Source organism: Sylvia atricapilla, chromosome 5 (assembly GCF_009819655.1).
Source record: "Sylvia atricapilla isolate bSylAtr1 chromosome 5, bSylAtr1.pri, whole genome shotgun sequence".
In the NCBI taxonomy this organism is placed as follows: domain Eukaryota; kingdom Metazoa; phylum Chordata; class Aves; order Passeriformes; family Sylviidae; genus Sylvia; species Sylvia atricapilla.
The window spans coordinates 3,312,957-3,330,562 of record NC_089144.1 but is presented as its reverse complement, the minus strand read 5'-3'; the positions used below and the strand labels follow the sequence as shown (position 1 = coordinate 3,330,562).

Genomic DNA, 17,606 nt, shown 5'->3' with positions numbered 1-17,606 from the left:
TAAAGCGTTACAAACAAAGGTGTATTACTATTTTAGCAGTAAGCATTTGCCAAAGATTTTGTTTTAGGATCAGCACTATCATTTGTGCATTACACTGAACAATGAGTGATTGTAGCACATCTTTCCAGTCCTTACTTGCTTTGTCATCTTCTCTTTGTCTTCCATGTTATCTTCATTTTTTCATCCTCACTTTCTACTTTTGTCAAAAAATATAGAATGGATTTTTTGTTACTGCAAGGTGGAGTTTCTTTCTCATGAGTCCATGAGGCTAATCATATACCTTTATTCAAGATATAACCCAGAGTACATTTAAGTACCTTCATTTTCTCCATTACATCTTTCGACAGATTTGATGGGCATTGCATTTTGTAATTAATTATTTTTTAAATCATGTATTTCTGTATTATAATATGTGAGATATTAGTGCTCCATGAAGAATAGATTTTTTGTATGGTATAATTTTTGATAAAAAAATGTTACATGTGAGGAATTGTCTCAAATTGCTCAAATGACATGATCAGATGAGTAGAGTGGACAGAGAAAAATCCTTCAGGCCCTTGATGAGATAGTTTGTTGATCAAAGGTCTCTATGGAGGAGACTAGATGCACACTGAAATAGGCTTTTATTTCATCTTGTATTAACAGCATAATAGCGTCCACTATTGTACAATGCTCAAAAAAGCAATTTTGTACTTGGTGACTATATTTTTTGTGTCATTGTTGGCATATTTTTTTGTCTCATTCTCTAAAAAAAAGTGTGCTGGCTCTATCAAACGTTGTATTACAAGGGGGTGAAATGCAAACAGCTTTTGTCAGTGACTGTAGACCGTGAATACATAATCTATGACAAAGCAACCACTTCTTTCCATTTCTTGCACAGCTAATGACAATTTACTGCAGTACAGGTGTTATTTACATCAAAAGAGTTAGATCTGGAGTATTCTAATATTAAATCAGATGGAAATAAACCTATAGAGCACCTGCAAGTTTTCTTCTCTGGTAAAACAAAGAAGAGTGCTGCTCTGTGGTAAGGATTACACTGTGGTCCAGCCATCTTCCTAGGGTTTGATCTGCTTTCCATGTCTTAAGCCTTTCTTCCATTTGATACCTGCGTTAGTAGAAGTATCTAGATTTCCCTTTTACTGTAGTGTTAATCCTGAACAGAGCTGCATCCCTTTGTCTGATGTCACTGAGCAGTTTGGCTGGGGTTGAGTGAGATCTGTATATTCTAGCTGAGACTTTCCAAGCTTGGACTAGAAAAGGAAAACCTCTTCTTCCCACTGGCTGCCATTCTTTCCAGGGGATTTTACATCAGCTGTGCACTTCCATGGGAAAAGCAGGTTTTTCTCTTTCTCTCTGCATGGAGACCAGCTTTCTTGCCATATTTTTCTGATGCTGCTATTATGCAGAGTCTTTGCTCCTTTCACAATATTAGTGAATATGAAGCCATGTTTCTAGCATCTGAAAAAAAGATAGGTTGGGTTAAATCCTGTCCTACTATGACTGCTGACTGACTACAAAACATCTGATTTTGTTTATTGGTCCTTTCCCAATAAGGCAAGTGCATCCCCATTGTTACAGAAATAGTGATCTGCATCAGATAACTCATCAGCCCTCCTGTCCAGAATCCTTAGTACATGTCTGCTGCATCAGTTACAAGATAGGATTAATTCAGAAGACTAATTCGATATTTGAGTCCTCAGACAAAAAAGAGATGTGAATAATTAGATACTCAATAAAAGCAAAACCTGCTGTATTTCAGCAATTTATTTTATATGTTAAGGATGCTCTCCTGGCTGGCCATCCTGGAGCCTCTCTGGTGTCACTGTCAGATCACCCGAGCTAGTCTGAAATGCCTTTGCAGTGGGCAGCTCCAGAATGCCTGTGCTCACTCCACAGTGAGACAAGGATTCCTTACATTCTGTAGTTAGAGTGCCCGGTCACTTGGCAGGGACACCATGCCCTTTGCTGTGCAAAAGGTTGGCAGCACCTCACTGCCTCTTGCCTCGGGCTCCTGTCCCCAGAGCTCAACCTGACACTGTCTCTGCAGCTGCCCACTGAGCCACCTGCACTGAGGCACGTACATCCCATCTTCTGGCCAACAACAGGCAACTAACTACCTTTTCAGCATTTATTATACTCCTGAATTGGAACCATTTCAGTGCTTTTACTCTTGTCCCAGTGTTTATCCACGTTGTTGTTACATGCCTGTGTTCAGTTTGGACTCTCTCTCTGATGGCATGCATAGGTCTTCTGAACACTTTCCAGTGGCTTCCTTTAGCCTATAAATTCTCAGGCCTATTGCAGCTGTCTCCTGGTTAGTCCTTTTTGTCCTGAGGCTTTTTTTTTTTTCCTCTAGACCTTTATGAATTCAGTTAATCTTTTATCCCAATGCTTCAGGAAATGCCCAATTAGCTGATCTGCTCACTCCTGAACATCTTCTCAAGAGACGTTTTACTTGTTATTAAATGCACAGAAACAGAAGGCTCTTGGTGTTAAATGCATAGAGACAGTGCAGAAAACTTTCTTAAGTCTCCAGGATCTTTGTGGCCAACTTGAATTTGGTTATATTTTAAAAATGAAGGTAGACTTCTGTAAGTTTATATACCTGGATGGCTGCAGAGTCACTAACTCCTTCATTTTACTGCTGGGTTACAGAAGAAGTATTGCTGATTCTTAATGTCACTGTATTTTCAACTGGTGTACAGGAACATAAAGACCTGAAGCAATATATAAGATTTATCTTTATTCTCTCAATTTTTTTTTTATTACCCACAATGGTGAGAAGTCAGCAGATAAACTTCCTTAATATTTTTAGATCCTAATTGTGTTTTTTACCCGTGTCCAGCTCTCAAAGAACTTCCAAGTCAGATAAATAGGTGCCAACATCAAAATGGATAGATGGAGATATATGAATTTTGAAAATGTAATTTGCAGCCTAGATCCTTAACGAAATAAATCCAGCCTTCCAAATTTTTAATATAACTTGATAACAGAACTTAATAATACACAAGTTATTGTGTTTGGAAGAATGAGAGAGGTAGATGTCTGGTTTTGATGAAAAAGGTGTAACCAGAGTGAGTTGTTTACAAACTGAAGTAAGAAGCATTAAAAATTAAACTGATTAAGAGGGACTTTTTTAAGTAAAGATGATTATAAATTGTTTCAGAAAGTTCTCCAGCAGTGTGGGACACCCTTCATGCCTTAAAATGCTTTTTTTTTTAAACTATGTGCACTTCAGCTCACATGGAAACCACTTGATCCAGACATTACAGGGTAATGTAATTAAAGTGGGTCTTTGACCCACTACATATGCAACCACTCAGGAGTTGTATTCATTTTATTGAAAACTCTGCTAAGAAAAAGAAATTATAGCAAATATTGAAATTTTTTGTGGAATTTCAGAAATACACAAAGTAAAACATTGTTTCTCAAATATTTAATTGCTTTGTCTCAGTAGTGCAGACACATTATTTTGTACTGAGTTAAGAAAAATCAAAAAACAAACCTTCAAAACTATCCTTAAAAATAATCCCATTTTATCTTAGTGGTTTAATATTGCTAAGATAAGAAATTCAACCCCTAAGTAATTTCATACTTTAAAATATTTTCAAACAAGTGCAAAATATTTCATTTTTAATGAAACTGCCTTTCCAAAAGCTGAGTTAGGCCTTTGAAAAATATTCTGATAACCCTAAGTTACCTTGGAAGAGGCCAAGGGCTATGTAAAGATACAATAAACTCAATTTTATCCCTGTGCATCTCCATTTTGTTGTAGGAGACTGTGAATCTATATAATATTTACTTTCTTGGCATTAGATTTACGTACAAGATTCCCTGTCAGAAGTGATCCCTTCTTGATTTTCCTCACAGTTTAATGTGTATAATTTCATGTTGAGGAAACCACAGAATTAGCTGTTTCTGGTTTCAGAAAAAGAATTTGCTGGTGGTTACTTTTTGAGGCTTTTTTTTTTTTTTTATTTCTAAATTGAGGGGTTTTTTGAATGTCACACTTAAGCTCAAACATCACTAGTCAAACTCAGACTTATCTTCATTAAAGTTAACTAATTCTTTATATTCAAACCATTTTGATCAAATTAAGGGAAAATAAATACTAGATTAATAGAGATAACCTAATCTTAATAACACATACCTAATTTTAAGAATAATTTCCTGATACCGAATTTTAGGGCTACAGATACACGAAAAAAGATAAAAAATACATGAAAAAAGATAAAAATTGATTTTGATACATATCATCTTGAAGCTAGGAAAAAACATAAGGAATAATACTTTTTTTTTGTCTACAAGAAAACTGGGATTATTTTATGACCACAAAAAAGAAGAATGTTTTCACTGAGAAGACCAAGAAGTTTCAGGAGGAGAACATTAATCACAGCTGCTATTTTGCTTCAAAGGCATGATTAAAAGTTGGGTTCCCCTGCCTGTGTATAAAATTTCAGTTCAAAGGAGGTGACTGAATGCAATCCCTGAACACCATTACAGAATTAAATAGCATGCAAGAAGGAGAATAGCAGCCTCCTATTAAAATCAGGCAACCCAGGACAACTTCAGTGAAAACAGTCTTTTACACCACCAGTAAAATATTTAAAATAAACAAGGCAGAGAGTGGAATAAAAACTGGTAGACTCAAGAGGCCTGCAGAGAGTGAAGTATCCTAAAAGATAGAAGGTTATATTTATTTAGAAATAAGTGTTATAACAAAATTCAATCCTTTTTGTGGTGGACTTTGTTTTCCTGCCTACACTTGTTTATAAAGAATGTCATGAGCTCCTGTGTCATCTTCACAGCCTTCTAGGAAATACTGTAAATTGTGAATTGTCACTTGGGTCATCTACCTGGAGGCAAACTGATGATTTTTATGCCTGAGCCTTCTCTAGAATTTCTTTGAATTGGCTATCAGCATCTCAACTACCCAGAATATCAAATCCAAATCTTTGCGACTAGTCAGGCCCATTAATATGGGGAATTGTAGACAAATGGAGGAAAGAATTAGGGCCATATTTAAGCAAATTTACTTTGAGAGGAAAATACTTCAGGTAACCACATGCCAGGCTTTGTGTTCATACTCTTACTTTTATATAAATCAGAACTGATGTTACTTTAAAAGCAAAATTTGAAAATATTTTTGAATGGATGAAATTTCTTTTCATAACCTCGGTTCCTCAGATCTTTAGAAAAGGAGAAAAAAACCCCAAAATATAGAGGGTCTCCATTCCTCATTGAGGATATCCCTGGCACGCAGCCAGAAAACAGAAAATCACAGTATGTTTATTTTTTCATATTATGCCTCTAAAAATCTGCAAGTAGCAAGAACAATGTTTCCCCAGAGGGAAATATTTATATCCACTGTGGTGGTAAAAAGACACAGCTATGAAAGCATTGCAGCAGCTGACCAGTAAATGTAAGTGGAGGCCTATTTCAATTGCATTGTTTTGAATGGGTATCCCATATCCTTTATGAAGTAATTATCCAGGGAGTCACTGTGGAGAAGAAATATCTTCTCTCACAACCTTCCAGGACTCATTCTTTTCAGAATTTTTCTTTTTTTTTTTTGAGTGGCTAGGTGATTTTTACCCATTCATAAACATTTCCACTACAGATTTTTCTTTGAGCCTTTCATTTTCAAGACTCTGAAAGTTGGCTTTCATTTACACAAATAGCACTAAAAAAATTAAAGGATAAAAAAAATGTGTCATTTGTAGGTTTGGTTTTTTTTTTCAAATCTGAAAAAACAAAAAAACCTGTAGGTCTTGAAAAGGTGGGAATGTTCTTTGCAGTTATTTTCCATCAGATGCTGGTGTTAACAGAATCAGGAGTGCTACATTTGGATCTGTAAAAAAACAGAGAAAAAAACCCCCAAAACTAAACAGATAAAACAGAAAGAGAATGTTTTTACTTTTGAGAATGGAAGTGCAAAATAGCAGATCTCTCCTGTTTCATGTCACCTCAGAAACTGACTCTGATGACTGGAGCCAGAGGTCTCATGCAGAGGCAGGGCTGGATTGCTCTCTCTTCCTTTTCTATTTTAGAATTAGCATCTGCTTCCACCCCAGTGTAAAGATCTGTGTGAAATACGTGTGGCTCTATGTGAGTACATGTTGGAATGTGGAAAACCAGCTTCAAGAGGAATGGCTGTGTTCATTCATGGTCTTGCTTAATGCTTTCTAATTTTTTTTCCAAAAGAATTAATAAATGTAGGACCCAACATTAAACCCTTTGCTAAAAAACCTTTCCTAAAACACTGTAATAAAAAAGAGAGGCTTTGATCCCCTAACAGCTGTTAGTTTTGAGTAGAAAAGCTCATAATTGTACCTGATGTGTAAGTGAAAAAGCATCACCAACCTGCTTGTGCAGTAAAAAAAATCTTTGTCATAAATATTAAGGTATTTTGAAGAGGTGCAGAATTACTTAAGTGAAGGAAATAAGACACCAATATATGAGTTTGAAATGCAGAATGGTTTTGTCTGTTCAAAGGTTATAACAAAATCTCTCATCCTCCATTATATTTGAGTGTACTGGATATTAAGTGCTACTTTTGTCAATTCAGAGTAAAGTCCTGTTTATATTACTTATTTAAAAAATATATATTTTCTTTCTATTACCTTACATCAAAAATTACTGCCACTGTTGGGTGAAGAATTAACTGCCTTTGCAGAAGTCAGTGATTTTTTTGCTGAGGTATTTGGTGATCTTCTGGGGAAATGAAAAGCCACAAGATTTTGGTTTATTTCTGTAGTGCAGATAGTTTGTGACTGCAACAAATGAGGTGCACTGGAATTGGATTTCACTTAACCAGATTTGGACATGAAGAGCAGGTAGCTGAGCTACCCTGATCTGCACAGTGGAATCAGTGAGAATATAATTTCTGGGGGTAGTTAGGTACAGGCTGCTCTGTGCAAAATGCATGGCTCCTTTCAGACCTCCCAGCATCAGGGAAACATTTAATTCTGAATTATTGCTTGAGAAATTTTATCTTCAACTTGTTGTATCTTCCTAGGTGTCCCTTCCTGTTGACTTATACTCTGGCAAATAATTCTTCAGGGAATCTAGGGACACACATGAGGATGGCAAGTTGGTTTTAGTGTAAATAATTGCTAGAAGTGGCTGGTTATCAACACCAGTAAAATTCCCATGCAGAACAGTCACCTTATTTTTTTAACATTCTGATCTCTTACCATCCAAGTTCAAGAAATAATGTTTATTTCTCTCTGCTTAGAAGGAATTTCTTGATGGATTCACTAAGTGACAAAAACATTCTGATTTTTTTTCAATAGAACTAGAGTTTGGAGTATCTTGTAATTTTTAGTATCATCAATAATCTTCATATTGATCTAAGTTCCTGGCAATTGAAACAGTCTTTCCAATAACTGGGATTATCTAGATTTTCTAGACTTTCAATATAACCAGTGGAAGGGCTGGAGGAGGAGGAGGAGAATGCACTTGTGTGTTTTTCCTGGTGTTCTTCTGTGTCATATATTGTTGGAAGTGTGCAGTGTTCTGTCAGACAGAGGCTCTGTCTCTCAGGAGTTTCTTGCTGAGGCTTTTTCTGAGTCTCTGACATCTGTTCCCCTGCTTGGAATAGGAACTTGTCTGCCTTCACATATTTCTGTAATGTTTTTTGGAAACTTTCCACAGACCTACATTAAGATTTTGTTGGCCTAATGACCAGTGACCTATAACTCATAGTAAAAAGGATACGTGTACTTGAAGGCAGCTGAGAAATTCCTGCCAGGTAGGACTGGATCCCAGATATGGATGGGCTGGCTTTTTGTCTTGAGCTTTTTCAGGAACAATGTGATTTGTGATGAAGCTCTCATGAAATAATCAATTTGCAATGCTGTGTACTGAGTCAAGTGAGGTCCTTATGCTAACAAATAGATTGTCAAAGCGCATAGCTTAATCCCTTCCCTATTAAAATGGTAAGGCTATTTGTATTTATATTTCTGTGGGGACATAGTTCAGATGGTGCAATTGTTCTGAGTAGTGCAATTGAGGTCCCAGCAGTGATCACTTGACTGAAAACTGTCTTCAGCTTTCTTGATACAAAACCAGGGACTATTCTTATATATCCTACTTAGCTGATTCATAATATAGTGCTGAATCCTAGCTGAGGTGGGAGAAAATTCACCCTTGTATTTGCATTGAACTTCACCATTCAGTCTTTTTTTCAGGAAATTATTATTTTTTTTTGTACAGGTTTTCTACCAAGTCTGCTTGCTATTTTCCAAATACACTTTCAATATCTTCTGACCCACAAGTTCATATCGTCAAGTATTTAATGGTTTGCAATCAGCATAGCATCTTGTGACTTCAAAAACAACACAGGCAAAAATCTGTATTTATTATTATAAACATTATTATGTTTACCTACTGAAATTATATAGGTACTACCTATCCATTTTTTTTTCCATTTGTCTCATTGTTGTGGGACCACCAAAAAAGGATTATTTATCCACTGTACTGACAATATATAGATATCCCCCTCTTTTATTTTTTTTTTCAGAGTGACAACCTGTGCTCCTACAAGCTGTGTTATGCAGAGTATCTGTAAGCAAAGCAAGCCTAGCCCAGAACAATTTATTTTAAGATGTGATTTTTATCTCAACGTAGATAAAAATGTGTTGTAGACCAGGTCTGGTTATGTCTGTTTTAAAAGCACATGAATTTCCAGCTGTAACCATGGTGTGGAGTGGCAGGATTGAGCCTTATCAGGAATAAGGCAGCTCCTGCCATGAGCCTGATTTCCAGCTCCCACCTCTGCTCTCCTTCCCTTTGTCATCCCCTTGCCCCAGGGGCTGGGAATGCCACTTCATAGCTGCTGGACAGAAGACAAATGGATACTTGTCATCGCTGACACCAGGTAGTTCATGCTGACTGTTTTATTCAAGCTCTGGGCTGTCTGAGGAAAACCTTGGCTTCACAAATTTGAAAATAGGTGAAAGAGGCTTAGCTTAGAATTCGGTGGTAACTTTATTTTCCTCCACAGAATTCAAAGAGCTGCTTTCCTTCGGTGCCTTCTTAATGTCTTTGCAATGTGTGATAGATGCAAACTCTTAATTTTGTCTCCTGTGTCATATATGACTTAGGGAATGGATACCACAGCAGTGGGTACAGTTACTGATGTCTGTTTGTAGTAGCTACCTGAAATGGGTCTGGCTGACTCCTTCACTCAATAACTTTTAGCACAGTGCTCTCTGAAGCCTCATCATAGGTCCTTTTAATTGATGGGACTTTAACATATAATTTTCTTTTCAGTAAGAGGAAAGTTAGCTCTCATTTCATTATACAAATGTTAGATTTATCATAATTTTAGCCAAGGGAAATCTAGACCAATGCATTTTTTTAAAGTGTGTCCCCTGGGAATGAAGGATTTTAGAAACCAGCAACAGAGACAAGCAGTCATCACTCCAAATCAGTCAGAAATGCTGACAGAGTGAAACACAATTTGTTCTTACAGTTCAGAACCATGAATTCTCTTGAGACTTTAGATGTCTGAGCCATCTGCCCTTTGGCACCTCTGCAGCAAAGGGTAAATCCATTGGTATCACGTTTGAGATATCTGTTCTCAAGCCGTATTTATTCTTGATTTGGGGAAATCTCTCTTTTGTTCACACTTCATAAGATTAATCCTAACTACTGGCCTTAAACTTGTCCTTTTAGTACCTCTGCAACCTATTTTGGAGGAATAATTATTCCTTATTTAGTTTGCTGGCTCATAGGAATCCTTTTGCTAGGCACTTATCTCTCTGTGTCTGGGCATTTAGCCCAGGCTGTAGATTTCAAAGGCAGCAGGATGCCAAGAGGTTAGACACTGTAATGTTGTGAATACCTTTGTGGATCCAGCAATTCATCATTAGCTGAAAATTGATATCCTGTTATGTGTCTGAGCAACAGTTGTGTATGCAATATATAGGTAAGGATGCATACAAAGTGTTTTGTGAGGTGGAGAAAGCCTGCACAATTAATTATAAATGTGGCAACAAGGCTGTAGTGCATTTAATTTTGTTCCTGGTAGTACTTAACACATTCTTCAATGCAGAGATGCCAAGATACACAGTACAATCATGACTGAACTTGCTGCTGCAATGATGGAATGATGTTTCTTCTACACTATTTTCACTGAAAATAGCCTTTTTAGATGCTGCAGTTCTTCATTGCTTGATATCCCTTTCCCACAAACTGTGGATGGATGTACGTAGTTTATTATAGATACGCATTTTGTAATATTTGCATTTGATTTTTATGTGTGTAGAATGATTTTTTTTTTCCTTAAGGGCCATTGCATGAGTAGAAATAGTTGAAAAAATGCACTTACAAAATGTATGAGGTAACAAATTATTCCTTTATATCATTTTTAGGATCTGTTTTACTTTGTGTGCTGAATGACTCTGGGGACAGCTGAGAGCTTGGCATTTTTTTTGGACATTACTTTTTTTAACAGTGAATTGCTGGTTGTTAAATTTACAGGATATCTGCTAAATATTTCTCTTACATTTCAGCCCTGGTACTTAAGAAAGAAAGTAAAGAACTTTGAAGTGTCTGTCACTATGGCCTAATATCAGCTTAGATAATTGGCTAAAGCTTTTCACAGCAAAGTGTCCATTTTCTCATTACTGGATTTTCAAAAATACCTGGTAGATACAAGTATCATCTGATATAAAAGTTTATTTTTTGTTATTAGAAAATTAGTTGTCCATCATAGGAGGACAGGATATTTGTAAAAATGTGAAGAAATCTGTTGCCATAAAAAGGTTCTATATTACATTTTATAGCAGAGCAGAGTAAATTATTTATGTTATATTGTTGCACTATTTAGGGATGGCCTAGACCTATATACAAGCAATTTTTTGTTAGAAATGGCAGGTTTTCTGACTTGCAAATATTATTCCTGTCATGTAAAGCAGAGGAGAATTCAGGACAAACCTGCACTACAGAATGAATTTCTCAATCGAGTAAAATAATAATGTAACATCCCAAGTAATTGATGCCTAAGTGAAAAAGGTGATGTGCTTGCCTGAGACTAAAACTGAGTGGTGTAATTTGAAAGTTGTTTTTACACTGACAATTGATGACTCCATGCTTCATTTATGCCATGTCTAAACTTGATTCAGACTTAGGATTTGCCTGTTCAGAGAACTGTTGAAGTCCATGAGATTCTGCAAAGGCAGCAGAAAATCTGATAATGAATTTCCAGCATTTTCTAAGAATAGAATAGAATAGAATAGAATAGAATATTTCAGTTGGAATATTTCAGATATCATGTAGTCCAACTGCCTGACTAAATCAAGACTGACCAAAAAATTAAAATTAAAACAGGTCATAAAGTGCATTGTCTCAGTACCTCTTAATCACTGACAGATTTAGGCCAGCTTTGAACCATTCCTACTAATTTATTGAATAAAGAAAAATACCTTCAGAAATACCTTTTTTTTTTTTTTTTTTTTGCTTAAAGATTAAATACATTAAATTTAAGACAGCTTACACAACAGACATTGGTAACACCTTCATGTAGACTAACATGCAAAGCTTCACCTGTCTGGAGCCTTGTTTTTGTTCAAATCCAGTCACTGAAGATGTGATCAACCTGATTTGTGAAGGACTTTGGAAAACCAGAATTCTAACATTTTGATAGGAGAGAAAAAAGACCGATGAGAAAGTTGGAAAGCCTCCCCAAACAGAACACAGCCATCCAGCTGTGATTTCAGTTGATTAACTGCATTTAATGCAAAGCAATATATATGTCTCAAATGGTCTTATACATCAGAAAATAAATACCAGTGTGTATTAGAAATAAAATACCTCTTTTAAAACTCATTAAAAATAGAACATCTCTTTTAAAACACATTCCTATTTGGACCGAACACAATCATCAGTGTAGAAGTATTTAGATGTAGGGATGCAGAATGCAGAATTTGCTTGTGTTTGTATAGTAGCTTGTCACTTTTGGTCAGAGCTCAATATTTTCTCATATTCTTAATTTTATTAATGATTAGATTCCCCACAATAGGCTCTTATGGTTGGAATAATGGCATTCAAGAACAAGCATTGGTGGGCGTTAGATGTAGTAATGAGAATCAGGCAATAGTTTTTAGAGAGCAAACGATTAAAATAAACAAATCAGCAAACCATCAGAAAGATCACCTATGGTATTGGAATCTGGTACCAATATGGACTCAGTGATTCATGAAACAGGCTCAAGGAATTTTTCTCTTGCATGCTTAAACACAGATAACAATGTTGTAATTAGGGAGTAGGGATTTCCCTGGTCTATGAAAGCTATTAGAAATCCTTAAGTTTCTGTAGAAATCAGCCCTTTTTACTTGACAGGTAAAATATAAAGATTTCAATCAGCACCATCTGTAAGGAAGAAATACAAATATCATCTTTGTTTGTGTTCATTTGCTGATTGGTAATTTAGAATATTCAATGACAGCTTCCTAAATAATGAAGACAACTCAAATTTAAGAATGTCTTAATAACAATTAGAAGTGATCTGTATATATTCTCTGCTACATACTCTCTGCTGACAAAGCAGAGCTGTGTGACACTTCCTGACACCAAAGAGCCACATCATGAACATAAGGTAACTGTAAAACTGTGGATCCATGGTGCAGTGCAGTGCTGGGGCAAGGTTGGGTTCTCATTTGCCATAAATTAGGTAGGTCTGGGGAACTTGATGTGCCAGTGTGGTGTTTGACAATACTCCTCAGACTGTTGTTCAAAAATGTAATTAAAATGTAAAGTAACAGGTCATTGTGTTATACTCTTTAATGCAGCTTCAAGTGTGTAACCTGTACAAAGCCTGTTTCAAAACACATAGAATTATTTGAAGTGTGGATATTTACTGTGTTAAAATTCTTTCTTTTTTATCCTCTTAATTTTTCCTAGGAGGTGTTTGCATTGCTCAGTCCCTCAAAATCCCTCGGGAACCAAGACCTGGAGAGTTTGAAAAGATCATTAAGCGCTTGTTGGAAACTCCAAACGCTCGAGCAGTGATCATGTTTGCCAATGAAGATGACATTAGGTGCCTGTTTCCTAATTTTGTGTTTTGAAGATGTTCCTCTTCGCAAAGATTCTTGGTTGGCTGGTGGAAAATTGACTAACAAAGAAGTTTCAGATTCAATCCTACGTAAAAATTGTTGGAAATCTGATGATAAGAAATTGAGTTGTAATTATAGAGTGTGCTGGTCCTTTATTCTGTGTAGTTCCAGACTTCTCCTAGCTCCTAGGAGTGCAGTGCCAATAGATAGTTATTTGGTGACTGGAAAGGAAGAAACCAATAAGAATGCTAGGAAAAAATGGCTAAAAATGAAACAAATTAACTTGTATATTACTATATCTTGAGTTCATCACAGCTGTTGTTGAATATGCCTTAGACTGTAAAAGCTATAGATTATTAGTTGTTTTAAGCTTATGCATATCTAAAATAAAGGCTGGGTTTCTCAAGTTCTTTGTAAATGGAACTTGTTTAATTGGCCATTTGTTGTTTGTTTGCAGGAGAGTATTGGAAGCAGCCAAAAAAGCTAATCAGTCTGGACATTTCCTCTGGATTGGCTCAGACAGCTGGGGGTCAAAAATTTCACCAGTCCAGCAGCAGGAGGAGATTGCAGAAGGAGCAGTAACCATTCTACCCAAAAGAACATCCATAGATGGTAAGCACACGTGACACAAACATTTCGTTTTCTGTCAAAGTTCAAGTACTTCAGGTCTCTTTAAAAAAATTTTTAAAATCATGTTGCCCTTGATTACAGGGAATTCAGGAAAAGCTTTCCAACCAAGTTACCTGAGTTGGCCTGATCCAACAATAATTTAATATATCTGTTGAGATGAGGAGAAGCTGAATCTGCAGTTAGGCAATCTTGTAATTGTCAAATAATGATGGCACTTGGAGTTAAGATCTTCTTAACCATATCCTGGTCATTCTTTGGGACAAATAAGGAGAGTCTTACATTATTGATAATGAATAATTGGATAAATGTAATTATTCTCTGAGGAGGAGATTAACCTGTGCCCTTCTTTCCACTTCTAAACTTACTTTAAGAAAGTAAGTATTAAGAAATACTTACTGCTGTATTAATAAAGATTCTTATTTGGTGGGTGAAGTGAAGTTGGTTTGCAGTACCTTATTCCTGTGAGGGTACTGGATAAAGTAACATCTCTTTGTGTTGGGGTAAGTGTACTAAGCTGGTAATTGATTAGGAAAAATGAACACTATGGAGGTTGCATACAGAATTTAGCCACAGGGAAATACTTGCAAGGAGCTAATCCAGATGGGATGTGTTAATCATGATTTCATTAAAGACAGCTGGATTGAAGGGGTAAGGCTGCAGTCAGGTTTAAGTAGAAATCTTCAGTTTCTCAACTGGTGTCACTAACTATATAAATAGAAGCAGAATTATAGGTGTCCTGGATGTTTTCCTGTCCAACAAAGAGGTACCCCATGATTTTATGTGGCCTTGAAATGAAATCAAATCCTTAGATGCTACTGTGCTCATAAAATAGTTTGTGCCTAAAGCTTTTTCTTGTTCTTGTATTTATAAAAAAATCTGATACTGTATCTAAATTACTATTTTTGTACCGTATCATATTTTAATGCTTCTTTCACTTCTTTTCAATGTAGGATTTGATAGATATTTTCGGAGCAGAACACTCGCTAACAATCGAAGAAATGTCTGGTTTGCAGAATTTTGGGAGGAGAATTTTGGATGCAAGTTAGGATCACATGGAAAAAGAAATAGCAATATCAAGAAGTGCACAGGTAACTGTGAAAGTAAAAAATGATCTGTAAATTGTTTATAGGAGTAAACAGCAGCTGCTTTCTTTTCATCACTTTTCTGTCTCCCTTCAGTTCTCCAATGCTGAGTTGTAAGAAAAGTGTGACATTTTTTCTTAAACCTGAAGGAAAAATTCATGGACAATGTATGAAAAATTTAGTAGTTAATTTGCACAAATACTGTGGTGGTAGAAATTTTATTAAAGACCAGGGACAGTGGTTCAATTCCATTTTATGTTTTCAATGACCTCTTCTCTCACCTCATCTGTAGTTGTCAATATGATTTTTTTTAGCAAGTGTGTGCATCATGGTAATTCTCATATTGTTAACCCTGAAGTATATACAGTGAAAATTAAATTTCTCTTTAAACTGTTGAGATCTTGATGATAGGTCAAGTCTTGAGCTCCTTATTTAGTTTACAAACTGTGTTTGAGGATGAAGGAAAAAGCAAATCAGTATGTTCTTATTACTTGTCCCCATGTGTAAATGAGGGATCCTATATCATATTATAAAACTGAAAGCCTCTATAAAATTTGAGCAAGAACTTGAAGTAATTGTCACTAATTGTCACCAGTTTTTGCAAACCTGCTTGCTCAGGTGGCATACCCAGATGCAGTTGTCATGCCACCCAATGCAGCAGACACATCAGCAGCTGACTTTGGTCTTCTCTATGAGATGTTGTTTTCTTGCTGTTACTTGAAAAGTTTAATACAAGAGTGTTACTTTCTGTGGTACAGCAGATTGCTTCTACTTTTTGTGTAGACACTTTTACCTAATGTCAGGACTCCTTGTTTCGTTTCTTTAATTACTTCCACCCCTGGCAGTGTTGCTGGCTGTGAGCACCATCTCTGTGAGCAGTGCCAGCAGCAGTACACAATTTTGCTGCACTACATACATAAGCTGTCTGTGATGTGCCTTGATTTTCCTGGAAGTCTCTTCTTTCGTCAAATAATTTTTTCCCCATGGATCATGAACTTTTTTTGCATTTGCTGTCCCACGATTTTTGGCTGCTTGCTGACACTTTGTTATAGGGGTGTCCTTCCAAACTTTCTGCATGCTAGCACCCACTTCTCCTGGGCTTGTCAGACAGAAGCACTGTGAAGTCTCCGAGAGCATGCATTCCTGCACTTTCTGGACCATCAGATTTATTGTACGTGCATTGTGCCATCAATTCAAACATTTACTGCACTGGGCTTCACAAGTCACAGGTACAACTCACACAGAAATATCAGAGCCATGCATTGACTCTGTCATTTCAGCAATGCCCTGTCTTCTGCCTTTTACCACGTATTTCACAAAAAAAGGGTAATATTCAGTTCCTCACTGAGCTAAATGATAGTTCATTACTGTAATCCTTTATTCCTTGGCCTTGATTCATGTAGCAGTAAATCATGGCTGGATAGTTACCCACGTCTGGAAAGGGATTATTTTGTTATTACTATTTTAAGTGGAAAATAGATTTTTTTTTTAAAGTTCTTCAGGTGGAATGACTGACGTATGTGTTGTAGTTTGGGAAGCACTAAATGTTATCACAGATGACTGTGTGAGTTATCTTGGCCTCATCACATCTGTCAAATTGAATTACCAAGTGAAAAGTAGTGTATGAAATGCATAGGCTGTATCTTGATCCAAAATAATTTCTAATTTGAAACAGATATCTGTGTATTTTATGAAAAAAAAAATATGCTGTGTTCTCTGAACTTGAAAATAGAAAGAAAACATATTTTCTGTGCCCAGAAAGTTAACATGGTACCAAGTGATGGGACAAAGACATGGGAGGTCTCATATAACAGTTGCATGTGCATTTTAACTGTCAGGGAAAAAACCCAATGAATTCTTCTGCAAAGTGCCTAGTGAAGAGTGATAGGACTCTTCACTAAAACCACTTAAAAGTGGCTTGCCACAATGGAAAAAGTTCCCATTTGAGCAGAAGCAAATCTGACATAAATGGCAATTCATCACAATCCCTCTGCTTATCTAACTTAAATTTAAAGGGTTGAACAAAAGAACCCAAAATATGTTCATTTCAAGTAAACTGAATCAAGAAATGGTGGTGTTGGTAATAAGTTCAAAATACAACCTCCTCTGATTTAAGGAAAATGAGAAGTGGAAAATGGGGGAATGACCCCCACTGGACTGAGGCCAATTTGGGCTCAGAGAATTACAAATGATATCTTGACAAACCCCAGTTCATTTGTCAGGGCCTCTCGTGCACAAAAGAGAGATAGCAATGAAGTCCTGTCTGATTCCTCACACCACAGCCCTCAAACTGTGTGTGTGTGTGCTATGATCTTCTCTGTCTGCTAAAAATTAAAGAATATCCCAGCCATGAATTTTTCCTTTTCCTTGAGAGGCGAAAGACATCACCTCATGGCTAAGTCTGCTCTGAAATAATGGGGGTATAAGTGAAAAAAAAAAAAATGAATCCCCAAATTTCAAAAAGAATATAAGACCTGTTACATTTGGTTGTTTATAACTTAATGTTGAAAGCCTTGAACCTTGGCCTATCCTCATTGCCATTTTTCCTCGAAGTGGGTTTTCTCTGATGTTTTATGTGTAGTTCCTCAGTCCTGATTTTCAACTCAGTTCCTAAAAGGCCAAGCACAGGAAGAGGTTGCCCAGGGAGGTTGTAGAGTCTCCCTCACTGGAGACATCCAAGAACAATCTGAATACAATCCTGTGCCATGTGCTCTGTGATGACCCTGCCTGAGCAGGGACCAGATGACCCTCTGTGATCCCTTCCAACCCGACCCATTCTGTGCTTCTGTGTTTCTGTATTCCCATCTCTGGTGCAGAACTTGAAGACTGA

General features: G+C 36.5%; 1 protein-coding gene across 1 annotated transcript in view; it reads left to right on the top strand.

Moving 5' to 3' along the window:
* Positions 1-17,606, top strand: part of GRM8 (glutamate metabotropic receptor 8) — a 258,772-nt gene that overhangs the window by 69,804 nt on the left and 171,362 nt on the right. Inside the window, exons 3-5 of the mRNA XM_066319014.1 lie at positions 12,913-13,048; positions 13,522-13,676; positions 14,645-14,782. Coding sequence (XP_066175111.1) covers positions 12,913-13,048; positions 13,522-13,676; positions 14,645-14,782 — 429 coding nt within the window. The remainder of the gene's footprint in view (positions 1-12,912; positions 13,049-13,521; positions 13,677-14,644; positions 14,783-17,606) is intronic.